Genomic DNA, 12,464 nt, shown 5'->3' on the forward strand with positions numbered 1-12,464 from the left:
TTTAAGCCATAAAGTGCGTTCCTTAGCTTCAAAACCTTCTTTTTATGTCCTTTCTTCATGTACCCTTTGGGTTGTTCAACATATACTTCTTCTTCTAGAAAGTCATTTAGAAATGCCGACTTCACATCTAGCCAGTAGATGTTTCAATTATTCTATGCAACTAAGAAAATCACCAGGCAAATTGTGTCCATACATGCTACGGGAGTAAATACCTCATCGTAGTCAATTTCAGCTTGCTGCTTGTAGCCTTTAGCTACTAATCGAGCTTTATATTTCTCTACCTTTCCTTCTGCATTCTTCCTTACCTTGTATACCCATTTCACTCCGATAGGTTCATGACCTTCTGGAAGAGTAGTAAGCTCCCATGCATTATTCTTCTGGATTGCCTTCATCTCTTCATTCATGGCCGTTCTCCAGTTTTCATTCTTCACTGCTTCTTCAAAAGAGATTACATCCTCATTAGCATATAAACAAATAAGATTAAGGAGACTTGTCACCTTATAGAGATCTTGAATGCTTCTTGTCTTTCTGGATTCTTCACTTGAAGATGGAGATCTCGTGCTAGGTGATGAAGGAAGTGTGGGATCTTCAACTTGAGCCTTCACTTGTTCTTCTTCTTGTACCTCTATCATGTTGGTGCTCCAATTTCAGATTTCTTCTTCATTGAACTTCACATCACGGCTTATGAGGATCTTCTTTTTCTTAGGATCATAAAGTTTGTATGCCTTGGATCTCTGATCATATCCTACAAAGATGCAAGGATAACTTTTATCATCAAGCTTGCTTTTCTTTTGATCTAGGATGTATGCATAGGCAATGCAACCAAATACTTTCAGATGAGATACATCTGGCCTATATCCATTCCATACTTCTTGAGGGGTCCTTCCTTCAAAATTCTTTGTTGGGTAGCGGTTGGGAATGTATATCGCACAATTCACAGCTTCCATCCAAAATTCTTTTGGTATTTCTTTCATCTTCAGCATGCTTCTCACCATGTCAAGAATGGTCCGGTTCTTCCTTTCTGCTATGCCATTCTACTGGGGTGAGTATGATATAGTCAAGGTCCTCCAAATACTTTGAGATTTGCAGAACTCCTCGAATGTCTTCGAGGTGAACGCTCCTCCTTGATCTAATCTCAAAGCTTTGATTTTGCATCCGGTTTGATTCTCCATAAGAGCTTTAAATCTTTTGAATATCTCTAGGGCCTCTCGTTTCTCCTTCAAGAGGTACACTCAAGTTTTTCTGCTAAAATCATCAATAAATATTAAAAAATAATGACAACCTCCAAATGAGGTCGGTGTGATGGGACCACAAATATCCGTATGGATGAGTTGCAGAGGCCTTTGGGCTTGATGAAATGACTCCTTTGGGAAGTTAGCTCTTGAGTATTTTTCAATAATACATCCTTCACATATTCCTTTAGGAGTATCCTCAATGAGAAGTAATCCCTTCACCATCGCCTTCGAGGATAAGAGTTTCAAGGAACTAAAGTTCACATGCCCGAATCTCAAGTGCCATAGCTATGTGTCATCTTTCACGCATGCACTCAAGCACTTTGTCACAACATAGTTGATCTTCAATATAAACATTCGATTCTTGATCATAGGTACTTTTACAATCAGCTGATCATATTTTCTTAAGTAAAGGTATCTACCTTCCATGATAATATCAAATTTTTTTTTCTAATAATTGATCAAGACTCAAGATATTTGTTTTCATATTAGGCACATAGTAAACATTAGAAATGAACTGTTGAGAACCATCCTTGAGTTGAATTAAGATTTTACCTATCCCCTTCACTTAAACTTTTGAGGTATCACCGAAAGAAACATTGCCTTCCACTATCTCATCTAACTCTTTGAATATGTGTTTGTACCCGTATATATGATTGCTTGCGCCGGTATCCAAGTACCAAATATTCTCATTGGAAGCTTCTTCTCCCTTCTCTGCTAGTAGCAAGATACCATTTTCTCCTTCCTCCTTCTTTGCATAGTTGACCTTCTCATGCATTTGGTTATTCTCATTATGGTAACATTCTGAGGAGTAATGACCATATTTACCACAAGTATAACATTTAATTTTACTTTTATCATACCTTCATCCTCTTCTTGAGAAACCTTTTTGCCTTCTTCCGCCAGACGGACCTTGTGTGCTTTCTTCATTAGGTAAAACTCTTGTGCCTCCTGTTCCTCTGCCACATCCAAAGGAACCTCGTTCTCGTCTACGGCCTCGTTTACGACCATATCAATGGGTATAACTATGATCGCGATTTATCTGACTGCTTTCACTAGTTGGGCCATCCTTCTTCTCATTGATGACGAGCTTGCACTTCAAGGCTTGCTCCAAGGGTTCTTCTTTCCGCATCAAGATCCTCTGCTCATGGACTTGTAGAAAACCCGTGAGTTCATCAACTGTCATAGTGTCCACATCTTTGGACTCTTTAATTGCAGCCACAATATAGTCAAACTTCTGATCCAAAGATCTTAGGATCTTCTCTACCACATGCTTGTCCTTCACATTCTCACCATTTCTTTTCATTTGGTTTACATTAGAGAGAACCTTTATGAAGTAATCCGAGATGAATTCTCCTTCCTTCATCTTCAAAGTCTCGAACTCGCCTCTCAACATTTGAAGGCGCACCTTCTTCACTTTCTCAATGCCCTTATGAGCATTTTCGAGGATCTCCCAAGCTTGCTTCGAGTCGGTGGCACAAGCAACCTTCTCGAATCCGGCTTCATCTAGCCCTTGATAGATGAAATAAATGGCCTTCTTGTCCTTTTTTTTTTATCGACAAGCACCGTTCTTTGTGCCGCCGTTTGTGCGCGGTCATCTTGGGGTTCTTCATATCCCTTTTTAACAACCTTCCAAATATCTTGGGAGCCTAGCAATGCCTTCATCTGGATGTTCCAATTCTCATAATTTGTGGTGGTGAGTCATGGAATGGGGAATTGCATGCTACTAGACATATTTTCAACCTCCGTGCTCTGATACCACTTTGATAGAATATATAATGATGGTGGAACATACAATAATAGTATGAGAAACTATATAAAATAATGGAGCAGTATAATTTTTTTCTCACAGGTCCTCTCTTTTCTTTTTCTATTCGTTGATACCACTTCACAACTCCATACATTCTATAACAACCACCTATTCATAGGTATAAGAAATAACCTTTTGACTTTCCTAATAAATTTATCATTTAGACTTCCCATGTGACTCTTGGATTTTTCATGTGACTCTTAATTTTTTAATGTGACTCTTAGTTTTTTGCTACTACAATTAAGTTTACAAAATTTAATATGATCTTTTGATTTTTTCAATACAATTAATATTTACTTTTTTCAACAAATATAGTACTTATTTTTTTATCAAAAAGAAAAAGCAATGACTAGTTTTATTAAAATATTTAAATCACATGTATAATTCTCATCAGTATTCAATGTATAGCTCAGAGTTCGAAGTAATTATAGAACTAGCCATCTAATAAAATGCAGTCAAGCACTCCATATATTATATAAAATTATCAATTTATGAAATTCCCCCCCTTAATAAAAAACTGTATCAATCCATTTATGTATATCATATCAAGGTAAAACAAAATGATGTAATCGGAAAAGCACACGTTCTTTGTTCAGTAAAAAGAATGTTTCCACGATTGAGAGATGCATGGCATATTCGCATATGCCTCAGAGATAAGCAGGAAACTATTGTAGCTTTGAGGTAAAAAAACGTCGTCATCGGATGGACCAAGGGAGAAGACCAAACCTGTAAGATAAGTCCCTTGCAAAAATTATTTTCAGTAAAGACCCGCCAATGATTCAGTTAGTCATCAAAGAACAGTGGAAAGAAGAGAGCGAGAGGGGTTTAAAGCTTATCTGATTCCTTATTGCCCCTATTCATTGATAGTGGACCGTTTGGTGGTTTTCGCAAAGGGTGGTGGTTGTAGCCGAAGAAATCATGCAGCTTCTTCCACATCTGGATGGAATGAGCAATCATCTGGCAGTTTCGGGGCGTATTATTGATGACAGAGAGCTAATAGGTCTGTTTGAGAGGAATTTATGGAAGGAGATTCTTTTATTTTCTTTTTTTTTTTAATCTTTTGTTATAGGATGAAATAGTTTCTCAACCTATTGGGATGAAACAGTTCACTCACTGGTGATGATGATGGCATGTCCATAGAATTTTAAGAAAGGATAGAGAGAAAAAATTAAACTTTATCTACTCATATTTGAGATAAGAATTTATATTTAAATAGGTCTTAATTTGTTTAGTTTAATATCCAATATGAGACAATTCTTAAAATCTCAAAATTTTGTATTAAATATTTATAAAGAAAACCAACGGAAAGGAAAATTTTTCATTAGTTAAAGAAGAAAATATAATAGGCAGGGAGTAGAAAATGCAATTCTGTTCTTGTTCAGAATGAATTTTCTTGTTGAGGTCTGCTATTTTAGCATTTAGCACTTAGCATAATAGAATGTAGGCCTGGCCTTGGCATGAACCAAGAAGGTTGTTGCAATATAGGTGGGTCGTCTTTGTGGCCCATTACCCAAACCACGCAGTCCCGTTCTATCCTTCAATCAACCCAAATGCGCCAGCCTGTTTGAGAAGTCTGGATAGCTTGCACATCAACTGCCAGGATGAATAGGGCCGGAGAAAGTGATCGTCCTGTCTTAATTAATCTCTGTTTGCCAGGATGAATAGGGCCGGAGTCTACTGTTGATGTTTCTGTGGTTTACTTTTACTATATAAATAAGCGAAACACCATATGAAGATTAACGTCCAAGATAGCATTTGCAAAGCAATTTTTGCCATTCATTTTTTTTTTTAATTATTTTTACTTTTTCTAAAAACAATAATTTTTCCTGCTAAAATCTTTGATGGCTTTACAAATAATTTAAGAAACAAAACGGTTCTATCTTACATATTTGTTCAGTCTAATTTAATTTTCCTTCTTAGATTTTTGAAAGCAAAAGTAACAAATAGAAGCAACACGTAAATTCAAGTCCTAAGAAAATTAAAATAACGTAAAAAACCCGTTTAAATATAATGTTTTTGAATTTTTTTTCAATCACCTTTTTTTCATAGTTTTACAACAACCAACCAGAAGTCTCAACAACAAGCAGATATTTGAATCATGTGGACTCGATCAAGCTTGTCATCCTAACCGGACTTGTCGTGCAAAGAACTCAAACTGACGTGCGTGAGGCTACGAACTATTTCAGGTGCAACCATGCAAACTCGGACAGGCACAACCGAACGCAAACAATTGCCTGACCCGTTACAATTCCCCAACTCACCCGTTACTGGAACTGGAGGGGATATGATATATGACTCGTATGACATACGTATTTCAGACTGAAATGCTTCTCATAATTTTAGTAAACATGATCATTAGCATAGACCTGCTTGTATGTATGCGACGCAATTCAAACGCTGCTCTTCACGGTGGCACTGTAGTTGTTAACCACATCGTAGTATCTGCTCCACATCATTATGCCACCGTACTTAGCCGTGCCCTCAATTGCCGGCAACACCTGAGAAGTCAGCACGTCGGGTGGAATGTACCCACTCCCGGCCGCATCCGGCGACGCCGGCAAGCCCAAGAAAAATTTGGTCGCCGTCACACTCGATATCCAGGTGCTCCACGCACCAGTCAAATTGTCGATGCTCCCCGGGGAGTACTGGCACGGTGGGTTGTTGTAGAACTGGATCCAGACATAGTCGAAAATCCCGGTCTGCAGCGCCGTGTTGAGGTGCGCGTCGGGGTACGGGCACTGTGGTGCCGCCGTGAGGTAGACCTTCTTTCCCTGGCTGCTGAACTGCGCCAGATACTCTGCAAGGTCGTCGAAGAAGTCTCCGTTGGTCGCCTCGATGTCGAAGTCAATGCCATCGAGGACGGCGTCGCCGAGGGGGCGAGAGGAGGAGCTGCCGCCAAGGAAGTTGTCCCAAAGGTATTTGGCGACGTTCTGTGCATCGTCAGCGGAAGAGAGGGAGTAGCTGCCGGAGCCACCGCCGCCGAGGAGAGAAGGACCATAACGCCCCGGGACCGGCTGGACTGGATTGTTGGATTATTTTAAACTCATCATTAAATGACTTTGAAAAACTAAAAGACCTCTTGGAAAATTAAAGGATCTCTTGAAAATCTGAAAAGGCCTCCTTGTAAAAAGGAATAGTCTTCTTGATAGATGAAAAATTAAATACATAGAATTCTGTAAATGCTCCTTAGTATTCCATGCATGAATTAAATGTTATGGAATATAAAAAGACATCTAGGCATCTATAAATAGGAAGATGATTTGTCCATTATTGTAAGCGAAGCAGTATACTTTTTATTATCTTTCTACCATAAGAGAAGAGTATTTATTATTTTTATATTTGAGATTCTTCAATTCTATCATTTGGTATCAGAGTCTTGTCTTGTTGAGAAGACTGATCCTAAGAGAAATGGCTAGTGATGATGTGCAAATGCAAATCCCAAAGCTTACTAAGGAGAACTTTGGGAATTGGTGTATCCAGATAAAGTCATTGTTTGGCTCACAAGATCTATGGGAGATCGTTAATGATGGCTACACCGAGTCTACACCAGATCAAGAGAGAGGGTACAATCAAAATCAAAAGGAAGTTTTGAGGGTTACAAAGAGGAGAGACAAGAAAGCTTTGTTTCAATTGTATCAAGCCTTGGATGAGGTGACATTTGAAAGAATTGCTGAGGCAACTTCTGCAAAGCAAGCATGGGATACTCTCTCCATCATATTTAAAGGAGAAGAAAAAGTGAAGTGAATCCGACTACAACAACTACGAGGAGAATTTGAAGTCGCCACCATGAAGGAGATGGAGAATATCTTCAATTACTTTTCTCGGATATTGATTATCGTAAACCAATTGAAGAGGAATGGAGAGAAGATAGATGATGTTCGAGTGGTGGAGAAGATACTTCGGTCTTTGACACCGAGGTTTGAGCATATTGTTGTCGCTATTGAAGAAGCTAATGATGTGGATACTCTATCTATCAATGCGTTGATGGGTAAACTTCAAGTCCATGAACAAAAGAAGCAAAATAAAATTGAAGCAGCCAATACAGAGCAAATACTTCAATCAAAGGTGGAGGCCAAAGATCAAAAAGGAAAGGATCAAGGGCAATCTCAAGCATTTCGAGATGCTAGTAGCAACATAAGAGGTGGTGGAAACAACTACCGTGGTCGTGGGCGAGGCCGTAGTCACGGTCAAGGAGGCTACAATGGTGGAAGAGGTCGAACTCAAAATTTCAACAATGGAAGAGGTGGTAGAAGAGGTGAACATGGTCGAGGTAGAAGATTAAATGGAGGTCGTGACCAAGAAAGATCCAATGTTCAATGCTATAATTGTCACAAATATGGGCATTATAGCTATGAGTGTTGGAATAATGAGCAAAGCAACTACTCCGAATCCAAAAATCAAGAAGGAGAGCCAACTCTTCTTTTGGCATACCAACAAAATGGAGACTTGAAGAATGTGTGGTTTCTTGATTCAGGAGCCACAAACCACATGTGTGGAAGAAAAGATCTATTCGTGGAGTTGCAAGAAGGGGTGCATGGTGATGTGAAGTTTGGAGATTTCTCCAAAGTTTCCGTCAAAGGAAGAGGCAAGATCATGATTCAACAAAAGAATGGTACGCCTGATTTTATTTTCAATGTATATTATGTGCCAGACTTGAAGAGTAATATTCTAAGTATTGGCCAACTTTTGGAGAAGGGTTATATAATTCATATGAAAGGGTCATCACTAACCTTAAGAGATTGGAATGGGAAGCTGATTGCTTGTGTCCAGATGGCGAAGAACAGGATGTTTCCTCTTCTCTTAAAGACAGATTCTCAAAAATGCTTACAAGTAGATATCAAGAACCCTTCTTGGCTTTGGCATCTCAGGCTTGGACATTTAAATTTTGAAAGTTTAAAATTGCTATCTAAAGATGGTATGGTGAAAGGTCTTCCGCATATATATTATCCAAATGAAGTTTGTGAAAAGTGTACACTAGCAAAGCATACAAGAGCTCCCTTCAAAGGTGGAAAGTCTTGGAAAGCAATGAGACCATTGCAGTTGGTGCATACTGATATATGCGGCCCTCTTCCAGATTCTCATGGTGGTAACAAATATTTTATAACATTTGTTGATGATTTTAGTAGAATGTTGTGGGTTTATTTTCTTAAAGAAAAGTCGGCTGCACTCTCTACATTTAAAAATTTTAAATCTTTAGTTGAAAAAGAATGTAACTATAAAATATAAATTTTGAGATCCGATAGAGGCGGAGAATACATGTCAAATACTTTCCGAAACTATTGTGATGAAAAAGGAGTTCGACATCAATTCATTGCTCCATACTCTCCACAACAAAATGGAGTAGCCGAAAGGAAGAATCGGACCATCCTTGACATGACAAGAAGTATGTTGAAAGAGAAGAACCTTTCCGAGCAATTTTGGGCTGAAGCGGTGGCATGTGCAGCGTATCTCTTCAACCGAAGTCCGACAAAGTTCATCAAAGGAATGACACCAAAGGTAGCTTGGAGTGGCTACAAGCCAGGAGTGAGTCACTTAAAGATTTTTTGGAGCATTGCTTATGCCCAAGTGCCACAAGAGAAGAGAAAAAAGCTTGATAATCGAAGTCAAAAGTGCATCTTCATAGGATACAGTGAGCAATCTAAAGCCTACAAGTTGTATGATCCAATGGCAAATAAGGTAATCATCAGTCGAAATGTGGTCTTCAAGGAAGATGATGTATGAGATTGGAGTGGCACAGATTCTTATACCAAATATGTACCACTTCATAATGAAGCTGAGGAGAACATAGAAGTGGAGGCTACCCAACCAATATTATCACCAACAAGATCATCTCCACCACCACAAGCTACACCAGCTTCTTCAAGTCATCTATATCAACAAGAAGTCATGGAAGAAAGTTTACAAGTCTTAATGATCTTTATGATGAAACAGAAGCAGTTGAACAAGTTGATTTATATTATTTATTTGCTGATGTTGAACCTCTTACATTTGATGAAGCAATGCAAAAAGCTGAATGGAGAAAGGCAATGAAGGAGGAGATCCATGCCCTAGAAAAAAATAATACGTGGGAGTTAACTATACTTCCAAAAGGACAAAAGGCGATAGGCGTTAAGTGGGTGTACAAAGTGAAGCACACTGCTAATGGAGAAGTAGAAAGATACAAAGCTCGTCTTGTTGCCAAAGGCTACAAGCAAAAGAAGGGATTCGACTATGATGAAGTCTTTGCACCAGTTGCTCGACTTGACACCGTGAAGCTTATCTTCTCACTTGCATCTCATCACAAGTGGAATATGTACCATATGGATGTGAAGTCAGCATTTCTCAATGGCTACCTTGAAAAAGAAGTCTATATTGAGCAACCGGAGGGTTATATCCTTAAAGGCATGGAAGATAAAGTGTCTAAGTTACGAAAAACTTTGTATGGGTTGAAGCAAGCGCCCCGAGCATGGAATACATGGATCGATCATTATCTCCAAAGATATGGCTTTGTCAAGTGCCCCTATGAATATGCCACCTATGTGAAGAAAAGAGATGATATTTTGATTATATGTTTATATGTAGATGACCTTCTTGTGACAGGTAGTAGCAAGAAAATGATTTATGAATTCAAAGCAGCTATGGGCAAGGAGTTCGAAATGACGGGTGGAGACTTGATGTCCAATTTTCTTGGCATCGAGGAAAGCATAGAGAAGATGGCATCTTCATTTCTCAAGGAGGATATGCGAGAAACATTCTAAAAAAATTCAAAATGGAGAGTTGTAAGGAAGTAAATACCCCGGTGGCTTATGGAGAAAAACTTAATAAAGTAGGAGAAGGCAAAGAGGTGAACTCGACTCTCTTCAAAAGTCTTGTTGGAAGTCTTCACTATCTCACTATAAGTCGGCCCGATATTGTTTATGGAGTTGGTTTGATTAGTAGATATATGGAGCATCCAAAGGAGTCACATTGGATGGCGGCAAAGAGGATTCTTAGATATCTTAAAGGAACTCTTGATCATGGTATGTTTTACGCTCATTCCAATGATGCAAGTTTAATTGATTTTTCTGATAGTGATTGGGGTGGAGATCTTGATGAACGGAAGAGCACTTCCGGTTATGTTTTTTATTTCGGTGCTAATGCTTTCTCTTGGAGCTCAAAGAAGCAATCTATTGTAGCACTATCTACATGTGCGGCGGAGTATGTTGCAGCGGCATCATGTGTATGTGAGGCTATATGGTTGCGCAATTTGCTAGAAGAATTGGGTCATCCATAAAAAGAGCCTATAAAGATCAATGTTGATAACAAATCTGCTGTTGAGCTAGCCAAGAATTCAGTCCAACATGAAAGAAGCAAACATATCGACATTAGATTTCATTTTCTTCGTGATCAAGTCAAAAAAGGAATTGTGGAGGTTGTGTATTGCAAATCGAAGGAACAAGTTGCTGATATATTCACAAAACCATTCAAAAGTGAAGATTATCAAAGGCTGAGGAAGATGTTTGGAGTCATAGCATCAAGATGAACAAGTTTAAGGGGGGAATTGTTGGATTATTTTAAACTTATCATTAAATGACTTTGGAAAACTAAAAGACCTCTTGGAAAACTAAAGGGTCTCTTGAAAATCTGAAAGGCCTCCTTGTAAAAAGGAATAGGCTTCTTGATAGATGAAGAGTTAAATACATAGAATTCTGTAAATGCTTCTTAGTATTCCATGCATGAATTAAATGTTATGGAATATAAAAAGGTATCTAGGCATCTATAAATAGGAAGGTGATTTGTCCATTGTTGTATGCGAAGTAAGTATTCTTCTTGTCATCTTTTCACCATAAGAGAAGAGTGTTTATTATTTTTATATTTGAAATTCTTCAATTCTATCATTCTGGATGTCGGAGGTGAGGCTGGAGCATGTGCCGGCTTTGGGGTCGCAGTGGCCTGCCAGGTTGAGGACAGGGGTCTGACCGTTGCCGAATGTGGTGAGGAAGGCGAGGTTGACGTAGGAGTAGAGGCCGCTGGCACAGGTGTCGGTGAGGGTGCCCTCATCATTGCCGCCTTGGCCCCAGTAGACAACAATGCTGCCTGCATAGGAGTCGGCGATGAGGGCGAGGAGGAGGAGGTTGGTGGCCATGGTGAGTGTAAGAGGAGATGAAAGCTAATGGGGCTTCCCTTCTCGCTGGATTCAGGGAATGGGAGAGGGCTCGTATCCCTTTTATAAAGTGAGGGGCCGTGTGAGTTGGTTCTTTTTATGAGCGCGGGTTCGCCACGGTAATCACGAATGCTCCGTACGGCGCGGTGCATCGCGTGCATGACGTATATTGTACGGCCCGCATCCGCGAGCGGCCTTGCATGGCGCACGGTGCAATCGCTGAGGATCCACACTCCTTTTTTTTTTTCGTTTTCGTTCGGATGGACTGTGAAGATGATACGGGTTGTGCCTTTCGCGCAAAAGAATGATTAATTCTATTTTACGACCGCAGCCAACGGATTGTCACATGCACAGCTTTCAGAGTATTTCAATCTCTGCCTTCCGTCTATTTGTACCGAGTTCGAAGCGGATATTGCATAATCCAACGATCAACATCGCAAAAAGAGAGAGATTATTCTTTCACGTGAAAGATGGAACTGGTATCGCTTTGAAGACTCACGACTTTGGCTTATTTATTTTATAGTGGTTTGATAAATTCTGATAAATTAGAAATTATTAGATGGGCCAAATTCAATGAAGCAATCCAAATCCCGGACCATATGTATGATGATGATAGGATGACATCTCACTTCCATTTTGATTTTGAATTGTTTAAATACAACAGGGTAAAACATAGCAAGTGACCGTTCAACTAGTTTTTCAGACCAGATCCATCTACTAATTTCTTGGGAGGGAAGGTGGGTAGAGTTAGAGAGACAAGAATGAAATTTTCAGGCCAATTGTGAATTAACATGCACGTGTATTGCGCTTTTCTTTTTTTTGTCCATCTTTGTATACGTTGTTTTACAATTAGACTGGTCCATCAACTAAGAGATGGATTTGATCCAACTAATAATTTATCCAAAAAATGCCGTTATGTGTGCATGCATAAGCTTAATTATCATGGATGGGAAAAGTCTAGTGCCAAAAAAGATTTAGCTGCTACCGGTGCAAACCTAGAGTCAATGCAATTCTCATGGAGCCAAGCGAGAGATTTTATGGTTATTTATAACGAAGCATCATATCAAATTCTTTCAAATTATCATCGATAACTTTCCATACTTATATTTCAAGAAGTTAATGAACTTGAAAAGCTATCATTTAGGCTGGTCAATTGTAGATGCACTTTTGTTTGAAAAAAGTATTTTCAATTTTCTAAAAAGTGGAACTTCTCTTTTGCAAAACAAAAAAGAACTTATGAGGAGGAAAAGAACCAAAAATTTAAATTGTCATTATCAATTTGCCACAGGATTAAACTTGT

General features: G+C 39.0%; 1 protein-coding gene across 1 annotated transcript; it reads right to left on the reverse strand.

Moving 5' to 3' along the window:
* Nucleotides 1-5,432: 5,432 nt before the first annotated feature.
* On the reverse strand, nucleotides 5,433-11,164 carry LOC105036169 (hevamine-A-like). Its single transcript, XM_019847561.1, has 2 exons — nucleotides 10,872-11,164; nucleotides 5,433-6,030 (listed from the first exon to the last, which is right to left on the reverse strand). Exons 1-2 carry the CDS (start codon nucleotides 11,144-11,146, stop codon nucleotides 5,433-5,435), a joined length of 873 nt encoding a protein of 290 aa, XP_019703120.1. The 5' UTR covers nucleotides 11,147-11,164.
* Nucleotides 11,165-12,464: the final 1,300 nt, after the last annotated feature.

This window comes from Elaeis guineensis, chromosome 6, assembly GCF_000442705.2.
Source record: "Elaeis guineensis isolate ETL-2024a chromosome 6, EG11, whole genome shotgun sequence".
NCBI lineage: Eukaryota > Viridiplantae > Streptophyta > Magnoliopsida > Arecales > Arecaceae > Elaeis > Elaeis guineensis.

What these genes read in the sequence shown, in the direction of transcription:
- LOC105036169 (XM_019847561.1), bottom strand. Translation starts at nt 11,146, where the DNA reads ATGGCCACCAACCTCCTCCTCCTCGCCCTCATCGCCGACTCCTATGCA. An exon ending in ATTGAAGAATTTCAAATATA is followed by an intron (nt 6,031 to 10,871) that starts AAAATAATAAAC and finishes TTATGGTCCTTC; the next exon opens with TCTCCTCGGCGGCGGTGGCT.